Source organism: Pelmatolapia mariae, linkage group LG22 (assembly GCF_036321145.2).
Source record: "Pelmatolapia mariae isolate MD_Pm_ZW linkage group LG22, Pm_UMD_F_2, whole genome shotgun sequence".
Classification (NCBI taxonomy): Eukaryota; Metazoa; Chordata; class Actinopteri; order Cichliformes; family Cichlidae; genus Pelmatolapia; species Pelmatolapia mariae.
In genome coordinates, this window is record NC_086245.2 from 33595906 (window position 1) to 33608999 (window position 13094).

The window sequence follows — 13094 nt, forward strand, 5'->3', positions numbered from 1 at the left end:
GTCTTGGAGCAACTGTAAAGACATAATTTCTTTGGGGATTGATAAAGTATTCTGATTCGGATTCTAACAAGGGGAAGTTTTCTTTAGAAGCATTGTTTGAATTTATTCCTAAATTGACTAGAACAAAATTATACTAACTGAACATTCTATCTTGTGAGGCAAGTAAAAAAGTAATTTCTTATCTTAAACTAACTGATCAAAAGTGAAGTGGTTGGTCCTCTAGTTTAGAATGCTGACACTGGAGAGAAGTGAAGGCTCTGACAATCCAGACAAATTAAACCAACCAAGACAAATAAATGTAACCAATAGACAGAATTTAGATGTTGACAAAATAAAGAGCAAAACAAGCAAGCACATGACGATACTGTTCTGTATGTTGCATGGCTGCCTTTTCATGTCATCATTAAACTGCAGTTACCAAATGTCAGTGTAATAAAAAAGATCAGACATGCAAATTTGCTTTCTTTTGTTGCAATAACATATTTCTTATTTTAAAATAAAGCGTCTGATAAGATCCACAATGTATGTGTAAACAGTGCCAACAACACCATCTACAGTCCCATTCTTTGCCATAAGAGTGTGGTGAGTTCTTGGCTATGAAACTGTAAGAGGGTAATGATTATACTGTTTTCAACAATACAAATCCAGAGATTCAGAGATTTATTAGCTCTGAGAAATTTTCTTCTTGTAATTCAGGTATACTAATGCTCTGTGTACATAGACTGTGGGTTGTATATACTGTGATTCCTGCTTCGCAGTTGGTATGACATGTGCTTATGTGCTTTGTTAATAGTCAGAATTAATGAAAATAAAATCAGGAAACGTAACTAATCCCCACGGGGAAATTGCCTTTTTACTATGGCTCAAAATAAATTATATATAACCTAAAATGTAATAAAAGAATTTAAAACAACTAACAAATATTTTATGGCAAATAACGTATCAAATGCAAAGACAAACTGAGTAGAAAATGGCTCTCAAAGGAAAGCTGGGGCTCAGGAATTAGCATGAATTGTGTGTTTATGGAAAGGTCAAATGTCAGTGAGCGAGATAGTGTCCTAAATTGCCCCAGGGTATAGTTACAGAGTGCTTAACGGACATAGAATAAATGGTTATAGAAAGAGCTTTGAATGTGTATATAAGTACCTGTACATTTACTATAAAGTAACAGTAGCATAGTACCACAGAAACTGAAAGACGTAACAACCTAACAACAAAAATGGAAGCACAGCTAGTAATTTTTCTGTTAAATAATTTAAAAAACAAACAAGGTGTTGCATGACACAACTGAAGTAGTGGCAAACTTGTGAGATATAAGAGTGAGTTATGACGATCACTTTAATTGCATTTGTATGTAAGAGATCAGGCCATTAGGTGGGTTTTTATTTTTACTTTTTTAAAAGCCTCCATATCATTATAATGCCTGTTAATTCTGAGAACAATTATAACAACTGTATTAAACAGCTTATACTTTTTTTTTTTCCTTAAGCAATTGTGCTTCATTAAAAAAAATGATCAGTGTCTAGTGTCAGTTGGAATTAAGAAGTTCTGCTTTGTTATATATTTGCTTCTACACTGATGGTATTTCGTATATACTCTCCCTTGCTTGTTAAAACTGAGGATTGAGGGTAAAGTTTTGGGAGGCAGCTTCTTAATGAGGACAGCTATAAAAGTACCCCACAGACCTCCAATGAAAACACAAACCTGGCATCCACTTTAATTACTGATAAATTGTGAGCCAGCAAAAGGCAATGGATTTCCCTTCCCTAGAGGCTCTAATCTGTTTAAAGCTGAGTACTGATCCTAACTGCCGAGTTGGAGGATTTGATAGCAGGTGCCACTGTGAAGTCCCACAACAGACGCTATCAGTCTTGCATCCCAATCTCCACATCTCCCGGGGACTGAATTACAAGCTTGCCTCTGTGTGTCCAAATTTCTGCCATGTCTGATCATTCAAATCTGCTTGATCACACATGGCACTAGATTAATTATAGTCAGGCACGCTGCTTATGTGTTCTTATGTTGTCCCTGTTAGTGTGAAGGAAATGTCGAGACAGACTGTTTACACATGCACTGTTTGTACACTGCACAAATGTGAAAATCCAAAGCTGTTTAATTTAGCACAGTGCACACTAAGTGCTTAATCAGTCATTTCTTTAGCCTCAGGAAAAACACAATTTTGTATACTGCTTAAAAAAATATTAGTAAACCGATAAAGATAATTAATTGCTACTAAAGATTATTACCGTTAACTACTTCATTGCATTATAATACATAAAAACTGTCTTATTGCAGAGTGTCATGCTAAACTGTAATAAGAATCTCTGCAGTTTCTCATTACATTTTAACATGATAGTCTCTGCAGTTTCCATTTTAATGTCAAATTCATAACAAATTATCTGCATTCACTGATTGTGACACATTTGTCACACATTCTAGAAAACTGTCAGTATAACCTGTCATTCAGTATAATCTGGTTTCTGTTTTCAGATCTATATCCACCAACTAACTCTATTATAACAGATATGTATCAGAATCAGAATAAGAATACTTTATTGATCCCTAGGGGAAATTATTTCTGTATTGGTGCAATTATGTATCATATGTATGTCGATAATTTACAGTCTGTCAGGGTCTCTGGGTCTTGGAACCAGGACAATGCATTTCTGTAGGGTTTTGTGATTCTTCATTTTTATATTAACATTTTGTAGGTTTCCTTTAAATTATATTCTATTCGTTGTCAATTTATTTTCAACTTAATCAAGGTTTTGTAATATTTAGTTATCATTTGTGCCCTGTCTCTGTGGCTGTCCCCTTGGATACAGCAGCTGTCCCAGCTACGCAGCCCAGATAAACATAGGTTCTCTCCATCACTCTACACCAACCAAGCAAAATCCAATGCTGAGTGAGAAGGACTTGTTGCCTCCTGCTCTCTTCAAGTCTGGGAAAAAAAAGACTATGCTGTGCCACAAAATCTGTAGAGACTAAGAATGATAGTTTTATTCTTGAGATGGCTGATTATAACACATTCTCTTCTGTCTCCATGCCAGACTTTGTTTTCAGTTTCTGAACCAGCCACTACTTGTTTAATTTCCAAGCCTGATAATAAGCCCTTTTCTGGGAGGCAGTAGGGAGGTAGAGCGTACAACCCGATCCAGCGCGGAGGTGTGGGAAGCCAGATCGGGCGCCCCCCTTCCAGCTCTCCTCTCTGCTCTCTCCTATCGTGTCCCTTTTGTCTTACTTCTCTCTATCATAAGAGAGAAGGCTCCAGGCATCATAAGGCTACATAAATGTTAAAGATGTAAGTATTATTTCTCAGTTGCAGTGAATAAATAGAAGAAAATAAACTATAGAAACTAAACAGAAGAAAGAGAAATAATAATTTAACATAAACCAGTGACACAATCCGGGGCCTGATCAACCCTGGCAGGGCCTCCTTGGATGAGGGTGTCTAGTGATAATGGCGGAAACACCCAATGAATCCAAGGTCCACTACTGGCGTTTAACCGGAGCCTGAGCCTGTGGGTCCCACATCTGATCTGAACCAGCACCTGAGCATCCAGTGACAGTGGGGCCTGCTCCACTTGAGCCAGAGGAAAAACTGGAATTGCCATCAAGATCAGCCATCAGCCATGCTACCAGAGGTATCCCATCACTTCCATCGACGTTCCTTCGTCAACGGCCTCTGACAAAGGGTTGCTGTTGCCATCACTGGCCACCTACCAAGTGATCACAAACCTGTGAACCTGCTCCCTCACCTTCACAGGCTTCCTTGAGATTTGCACCAATGGACTCCCGGTCGGCCTTCAGAGTTGCACCATCTGTGCCGCTGATCTCCAGAGTCCTGCGTTTGGGACCCACGCAGCAGCCATGACATAGTCCTATTAGTTCTTCTAGAGGTGTTTAATATATGTGTGACCAAACCTCAATAAGCACACACATATGTATTTATGAGATACCATCAATTTATTTAAAATTACATTTTTTGTGCCTCTCACTGTTGCTCATGTTTTAGGCAACAAACCTTGTGTTAGATGGGATAGGACTCATCACACAGATATCCAAGATAATGGAGAAACATGTAACATCTCCTTAATGTTGTGAAAGCTTGAATTTTGAGTGAAACCTGAGTCTTTTCCTGTACTTTGTTGCAGTTCAGTTTATTATAATAAACTTTCCTTTGCCATTGTAGCCCATTGTCCTACAAAGATGGGTATGATGGTTTGCCGCAAACCTTCAACAAATCATTACTGATTTAATTAACTCACACATACCAGAATTCAATTGATAAAATTTCTGATTTCTTTAATCCATCTCCATCCCCAAACCTTCCCCCAACCCAGTAAAGAAAATTTAAGTCAATACTTTTATTATATTTAGTCAGTTCTAAATCTTCTGTACATGATTTCTGTTTTCATGAAATTCACACCTAGGGCTGCAACATCATTTTCTGTGTTAGAGGAACCAAGAACAAGCATAAGTGGACTTTCAAGAGGACTTAGCAGAGGTGGTCAAAAACACAGCTCATGGGGCATATACAGAAGCAGCATAATTTGGATAAACTATGTACAATACAAACCATTCATACAAATTAAGCTCTAATATATAGAATTCAATACATTACATTTGCTATATTAATTGACAATGAACAAGTCTTATCCCCAAGAACCCACTGATCAGTCAGTTAATCCGAAATTTTGTCAGTTCAAAATATAGGCCAGTCATCTAACTGACTCAGTAGCTGGTTAAGTTCGTTATCGCAAAAAGCTCTCTGATGATGACTGAGGACTGATCATCTTACACTATCTGAAAGTCTGTTGTTAACAGGTTTTCTCAACTGACTGTAGAAGAAGCCAGCCTGGTAACCTCACCCATTAAACTACCTCACATTTCTAACACCATCACACTCACATTTGAATCTTTGTTGTCATCCTCAGCCTCTTTTTCTAATAACATTTGAAGGATAGTTTTCATTCTTTTTAAACAAGGAGCTAATTTTTTCCATTATTCAGAATAAAACGTAGAGTGAAACTGGTACAGCAGGGGCAAACAGTCCATATACTATCAAGAGTTAATACACTGTATATTGAAATATGCTAAAAGAAAACAAGGTTATTAACATTCAGTTGGACTACAAGTGTGATGTAAAAATAACAACAAGAAAGAGCAGAGTTGAACAATTCGTACTAGTACTAACCCAAGATGACCCAAAGGCCATTGCTTTCGACAAAATTCAGCTGGAATAAATCATAATTAAGGGATAAAATTCTAACTGGTAATCCAAGGTTACTTTTAAGCAGTTTACAATTAGCACATTTTGTAAGAATTGAAAGTTGCTCTTTCAGAAGATTGAACAGGGGAATCGTTTGGGCATAGCTGACACTCTGATATGGACACGTTAAGGGACAGAAGGGCTAACATACAAATGTCTCTGGCCTGGATAGAAGTCCTAGTCTGTTCTCCACTCGACCACTATGTAGTTTGTGAGTGTATGGAAATGTCAGCCAGAGGGAAAGTATGGAGTGTCACTGTGGTAGTTGTAGTCTGGACACACTTTCTGCACCAGTTTGTAGTCGGTGCTGTAGAAGGAAATGAAGATGCAGATGACTTTGAATGGTTTGGAGCAAAGCCAGGAGACATGGCTCTGAGTTTGCTCTTGGTAGCATGTCTTGGATGGGTCAAAGTTGCAGAGTGTGTTCTTGGCACCCTTCTCAACCTTCTCATATTCTATGCGACAGTTGAAGGACTTTGAGTCCTTGGCATCAATGACGGACTGCTGTGCTGCCACATCAAACTCAACTATCTTTGTTGGAGGGACCAAGCTAACAGACACATTGCCCTGCCCTGTGGAGTTGTGGCGAAAGTAGACACTGAAGGTGCCATTTCCATGATCTACAATCTTACCAGTAATTAGCAGGTTAAGTTTAACTGTCTTAATGTTTGAATGGAAGTCCCCCCAGCCAAACATCTTCTTAAACTTTCCTGTCTTGACCATAGGCCGCCGTTTAGCCCGTGGTCGTGAGTCCTGCAGGTCCGTGGAATTTCTCAGCCAATCCCAAAGATCCTGCTCCAAATAGGGCTCTGGAGTGTCATAGTGAAGATCCAAAGCTGTGCTGTTCTCCTTGCCTTGTAGAGTCTGTGATAGCAGCCTACTGATGGACATTTCCTTATTACTTTGTGTCCATATATGCTTAAGCGTGGATTTCAGATTTCCTGATTTGACAATCTCTGACTTTGAAGGATGAGCACTTGTAACCTGGGGAAGAGAGCAAAAAACATCTATTAGCTGAGAGTTTACATCAATATGAGGAGGTTTAATGCTACGTTAGGATCTAGATATCTATGAAATGAGCAAATTGCAAATGAGAAAATATTCCTTTCCCCAGGTGCATATCTACACCAGTTAGTCACAACATTAAAAGCTTGAAAATTGAAAACGTGAAGAAAATATTCAAATTTAATGTTTTGTATTAAAACCTTGGACCCTGGTATTAATGTGGATGTTACTTTGACACATACCATCCAGAGAGTCCATACGCATCATAACACAACACCCAGAGGATCTTCTACCACAGAACACCCTGTCCCTGCACCCTGGTCCTGGCTTCTAATGCCTGATGTGTCAACGAGCTGTTCTGGCAGTACTCAGGGGATATACAAAATATTTGGCAGGATGTTTTAATTTTATGGCTGATCGATCTTCATGGTACTGTATGGAATGACATGCAGTGTTTACATGGAAGGTTTTGATGCATGCTCAATCATGCAGGTAAGGAAATCCCCAAAAAGTTGATTCTGTTCCCCTGGATAAACTGTACATTTGCTTAATGACTGAAAATGGCACCACTGATTAACAGTGGACTGTGGGGTCAGTTTCATGAACATTATATGCAAATTGTCATGGCCATTGATCAATGAACAGGAATACCATTCACATAGAGTTGGCGAATGGCTGCAGTAACAGCATTGTAAGGTCCTTACAGATACAGCGACCAGGGAAGCAGAAGAACATCATATGAAAAAGGCTATGAGTAAATGTGGTTATCCCAGCTGGACATTTGTCAAAACTGGTAAGACACCTAAGGGTGCTCCAAGCGATCCAGGAGAGAAGGTCAACGGTGCCCAGCCAAAAACCTTTATTGATCGCTTATGTGTCTGGAGTATCAGAACAGGTGAGATGCAGTTTCTCTAAACACAGCGTCTCTATAGATTTGAAACCCAGTGTAAAGTTCACCACAAGGATTGTGTCCCACTGGCAAATACTTTCTATGCCCCCTGTTTTTTAAAATGTGCAAAATGATGTTTCTTGAGGCAACTTTTTACAACTTGGCGCTGTTAAAAAACAAATAAACAAACAAAAAAATCCTAAATTGTCAAACCTAAAAGTAGGCTACACATTTCATTTTCTACACCCGTGACACAACAGCCTATAGATAAAGCGTGGATGCTACATGCATATGTATTCTCATCATCACACAAAACCATCTAGAAGGTTTTACACATACTGTTAAAATAAGAATGCATCTGCACCGTAAAGATGTCCTAGACTGCCAGAAGGATGGAGATTTAAATCTGTATTATATATTAATTTTAAAGTAAACATCTAGCAATCCTTTTTTATATGATTTATCTTTTTTGTTTGTTTTTGACAAATGTGAATAATTTTTCTTCTCTTTCAAGCCTTTCCATGACTAACATGTACTATAGTCTGAGATCATATCTAACATAGTACTAAATAAATTACATTGAGAAATTGAGGTACAAAGTCTGTCTTTAATCAGCCAAGTCACTCCAGGTAAATAATTTGGTGATCCTCTCTCTTTTTCTAATGACTTGAGGTTGACATTTGTATATTTTATTAAAACTGTTTTGTTTAGATTGTGGTACTGATGTTACATTTGCCAAATTCTAACACCAAATTCATTAAAAACTGATAATGAAAACACTGTTCAACCCTTCTGCTTTAAAATGAGCTGTCATACTAAAACCCACTTGTGTATGTAAGTGTGCTTATGATTAAAGTGACACTTTTTTTCAATTGGAAGAAACTTTTATTCCATCCATCCATCCGATTTCTTGATCACATATCCAATTAAGGCCACAAGAAGACTGGACAGGGTGACAGCTAGGCTGGGTATCGTCACTGATTCCTATAACTGATTTGATTCCGATTCACAAGGTCCCGATTTGATTGGATTCGATTTTGCATTAGAACCCTGCAGTAGATCAAAAACTGAAGAAAGGTTTTTTTAGAGACATACCTTTTGTAATTTGGTATAATTTGCAAAAGTTTAAATTACACTGCACACAACGGTAGACTGGTGTGTAATAAGCAAGCAAATAATGCAGAAAACAGATTTTATTTATGCTTGTTCAGTGAATTTTGGTCAGAGAGTGATGAAACCTGCAGCTTCAGAATCTGTGAGATGATATAGTATTCATTCAATTCAACTCTCTTTAACGCAATAACAATTTAATTGAATTTTATTTAATTAATGCCAAATCAAAACAACAGTCACTTCATGGTGCTTTATGCTGTAAGGTAAAGACCCCACAAAATAAGTAGTAAGTAATTAATAAATAATATTCAGGATCTTACTATTGAAGAAAGTTATGGTTATGCCAATAATGTTTGTTTAAAATCCTACAATGTGGCTGAATTAAAGCAATTCTGCAACGAAGGGGCAAAATTCCTCCACAGCAATGCAAAAGATTCATTATCGACGATCACAATCACAATCATCTTCTTCATCAAGCAGTTGATTGTAGTTTTTGCTGCAAAGTGTTGGATAACCAGTGGTTAAGTTTAGGGAACAGTTACTTTTGACATAGGGCCAGGTAGGTTTGGAAGTTTTTTTCCACTCAATAAGTGAAATCATGATTAAAAACCAGAGGTTTGTATTTACTTGTCTTTGTCTAATTTCAGATTTGTTTGATGATCTGAAACATGTAAGTTTGACAAATATGCAAACAATAAAAATAAATAAGTGCCCAGAAAATATCCTGAAGAGTTTAGATACTTTTACAGAAAGGTATCTTAGTGTAAATGTGCATGTAGTTTAATTGTATGGAAATTACATTTTTATTGGACAGAGCTGTAATTTAACCCTAATGTTACCTTGAATTAACGGCAGTAGCAATTATTACAAAATTGTTAGAATCAGCCAGTCATGTGTTCCTCTAAATACCTTTTTCAGCTTCTAAAGGTTCTAAAACTGTAATAGTATCAATATTCTTTTAAATAGAGTGACATGAAACGCTGAAGACCAGCACTTCTTGAGTCCTTTGAGTCTTTTCCCCTCTTTTATTCAGACATGCAAGCAAGGATCATCATTTAATTCTTATAAGATACAAAAATAATAGTCATTAATTAACTTTTACCCACAAAAAATGAATAGTTAATGCAAACTTAAAAACATGAAGAGATCGTCCTCCTCTGTTTGTTTGTTTTTTCTGCCTGCTTACAAGATGAAAATTGTTGCATATCATACCAAATTGAAAATAATCAAGATAAAAGCAAAGCTTGGAGTAAAAAGAGACCCAAAAAGTCCTAGCTTTGAAAAGACATTCATTGTTTCCAGATCTAACTTAGTAAATACCATCTCACCAGGGGCGATTTTAGCCCAATGAATCAAAATTAATCAAAGCACCTCCCAAAGATTTCTCACTTTTTTTGACAATATTTGCTGTTTATGTGACACACTACTAAAAATATAAAAAGCATACAGTACTTAATTGAGACGTAACATTTTAACAACAAAAGTATAGATAACCCTCCCCCCCTCCCAAAATGGTTTGTTCCAGCTCGCCTCTCCCCTACTCTGGCTCTAGCGCCCTTTCTGCCAGAGCGATGGTAAATGGTAAATGGCCTGTTTTTTATATAGCGCTTTACTTAGTCCCTATGGACCCCAAAGCGCTTTACACTACATTCAGTGATGGTGGCTGAGACGCAGTGGAGCGGAGGTGTGAGTGCCTGACTTAAAACAGGACATATTAGCTGCATTTAACCTTCAGTTACTCTTTATATAGTTCGGTAGGAGTCAGACCATGTTTCTTTTTGGCTGAAAAACATTACACCCAGGTAACCTGCAGTGTTAAAAGCGTGTTTTCCGACGATGTTTGCTACCCTACAATCCGTCCTGCTCTGTAGTAAAATCAGTGACATTTGACCGTCCTGTTGCTCCCATTGAAATTTATATAGCCTATTTAAAATCTAAAACTTAAAATTATCCATAGCCTACTGTTGTTACCACTGTCCTGTTTGAAATGGAATGAGAGAAGCTGCTTATTTTATCATATGTGCCGATATTAAACCCAGGAGCAACATTCAGGTAAAAGTGTAAGAACAAATGATCCGTCAATAAAGGATAATGTTGGATCAGTGTTTCAATATTTATATCTTTTATTAGATGTACATGTGGTTTGGTTATTTGCCTTTTGTTTGAAAGTACACTGAGAGAGGACTTTTTTATTAGTGATCTTAATAGTATTTTTTTTTCATATTAATGTAATTTTTTCATCTAATTGAATATAATCTATTTGTGTAGGATTGTCAGTCCAAAGAGGGAGAGAGGAAAGGAGAACGTGAGGAGAAAGTACAAGGTCAGGAAGAACCAGGTAAGGAAGCAGACAGGGAATAGTGACAGGCAAAACAGAAACTGTTAAACTGCTTGAGAGAGTTGACCACCAAAAGTGATTTGCCAACCTCAAGGTGAGGCGACATAGGTTAAAATAAAAGAAAAAAAATCTGCAGAGCCATAGTAGTATCTGCAGTAAAGATCTTTTCATACATTGTACCATAGGCAAAGTTGCCTCCATTTTTATAATTTTTTTTATCAATATTTTGTACATTTGTACATTTCAAGGACCTTTCTATTTTTGGAGTGTATTTTTATGTATCTGTATTGTATTATACATACACATTAAAAATGAATCTCTGTCCAAAAAATGCACTCAGTTTACTTCTTACTCACTATGAGCATCATTCATCATTTTCCCCCAGTAATTATGGTTAGGATATGTATTTATTTTTTTTATTCCAATCCATTCTTCTTTTGCAGCATTTAAATAACCTTTATCAGATTTGATGATGTTACAGACTTTTAAAAAAGTATTTTGCTTTTCTTTCACAAATGTGGGATTAAATTGTGTTAAAATGTACAAAACAGTGATGTCATGTTTTGTGACGAGGACCCAGGCAGAGAGACTTGATGAATTTAAGAATCTTATGATTTAATAAAGAAAGTTGCAGACTTGCACAGAGAGGGTAAAATTATGATGACCGATAACGGAGATGAAGACAACAGATGATGAGGACAGGGAGGAACAGGGGTTTAAATGCACCAAGGAGACAGTCAGAGGGAACTCGGAACAACTGGAGACATTTGGCATTGGTATAGCTGTTTACTAGTCTTGCAATCTACGTATCACTTCATAGGGTTTAATATGTCGGCACATCCTTTGCAGCTATAGCAACTCTTTTGGGAAGGCTTTCCACAAGGTTTAGGAGTGTGTTTATGGGAAATTCTGACAATTCTTCCAGAAATACATTTAAGAGGTCTGACACTGACATTGGACAGGAAGGCGTGGCTCTAATTCAAGGCTAAACAAATTCTTTCTCACGGCTAAATGAAGAGCTTTTAAATTAGTGAGAAACTATTTCCTCTCCAGTTTATGGGTTATGAGATTAGATTAGATTAGATTAGATTAACCTTTATTAGTCCCACACGTGGGAAATCTGTTGTGTCAAAGCAGAAAGTGGACAGTACAAAGTTACAGTGACAATTATTGTAAACGTAAATGTTATTTCGATCAGAAAAATGTGTCTTTTCAGGGAAAACTTGCTAAATGTTCAGTCTCTATGCCATATGTCAGAATGAGATCCAGAGTGTGATTAAAGTTGTGGGTGGGCTGTTTTATACTTTGAAAGAAGCCAGATGAGTCTAATAGATCATATGCCATGTAGAGGCTATGAGGATGTTAAAATCACGTTCTATAATTATTGTTATCTGAATTGAGCCCAAAATCAGATTAAAAAAAGTCTGAGAAATCTCAAAGAAACTCTTGAGTAAGGTGGGCAAGGCTAAGAAATAGTCTCTTCAAATCAGTTAAAACCTTGTCTGGGTCTATAGTTGATCTATAGTTGATTAATAATCTAAAGTGTGAGATTGCTGCCATGACCCCTACCCAGATTGGATTTCAAGGATTCTGACAGTTGGTATAACCTGCTGTTTTTGTAAGGAAAATTAAATCAGTATGTTGATCATGAAATGAATGAAATATGAAATAATTTACCAACAGGGACAGAGACCTACTGTCACAGCCTGGAGGTTCAGCTGGTCGCTGATCAGCTGTCTCTCTCTCTTTCTCTCTAGTTCGCTCTCTCTCTCTCTCGCCAGGGCAGAACTCATTATGGGTTCACGCCCTTGGCCCACCCACGCCCTCGGGGATAGTGCCTCATCAGTGTGGATGGTATTTAAGCCAGGAAGCAACGGCTGTTCTTCGCTGGATCGTTGTGAGAATTGCGTCAGTGAAAGTCGAGCGTCTAAGCAAGTGTTTTCCCATGCAGTGTGTGTTTGGAATCTAACAAGCGTTTCCTTGTGTGCAGACTCCCTGGACTGTTTCCCTGGTCGACGAGTGTGCGAGTAGATTCGTGTTTGGGTTGTGTGGAGAGAGACGCGTGTGTTCCCCTGGATTTCCCCCGGAGCCCTGCCCCTCTCACCTTTTGTAAATAGCACTGCCCCGCATCTTTTGTATATACACTCATTGGACTTTGTTCTTTAATAAATTCTCTTGTGTGCATCATCCCCGGAGTCCAGCGCGTGAGTCCACCTTGTACACCGTGACAATAACGATCCAGCCACATCATGGACTCAGCGGACTCAGCCCCCACCCAGCAGCCGGTCGTCTCCACGGAAGCTATCTTGGATCGCCACGAACAAATGTTACTGAACATTAATCAGCAGCTGACAGCACTAACTCAAGTCATCGCTCAACAGATACCGCTGGTAAGCCCGCCCACTCCTTCTCCACCTGTCGCTCCACAGTTACCGGCTCATGAGCCCTCTGCGCCCGGACCCGCCGCTCCTCCAACG

At 38.1% G+C, this 13094-nt stretch overlaps 1 protein-coding gene across 1 annotated transcript in view; it reads right to left on the reverse strand.

Annotated features, from left to right (window-relative positions):
• Positions 1-3964: 3964 nt before the first annotated feature.
• The window catches only part of nxph1 (neurexophilin 1), an 80015-nt gene continuing 70885 nt past the window's right edge, over positions 3965-13094 (reverse strand). The window contains exon 2 of the mRNA XM_065471422.1: positions 3965-6256. Coding sequence (XP_065327494.1) covers positions 5501-6256 — 756 coding nt within the window. The 3' untranslated portion in view covers positions 3965-5500. The remainder of the gene's footprint in view (positions 6257-13094) is intronic.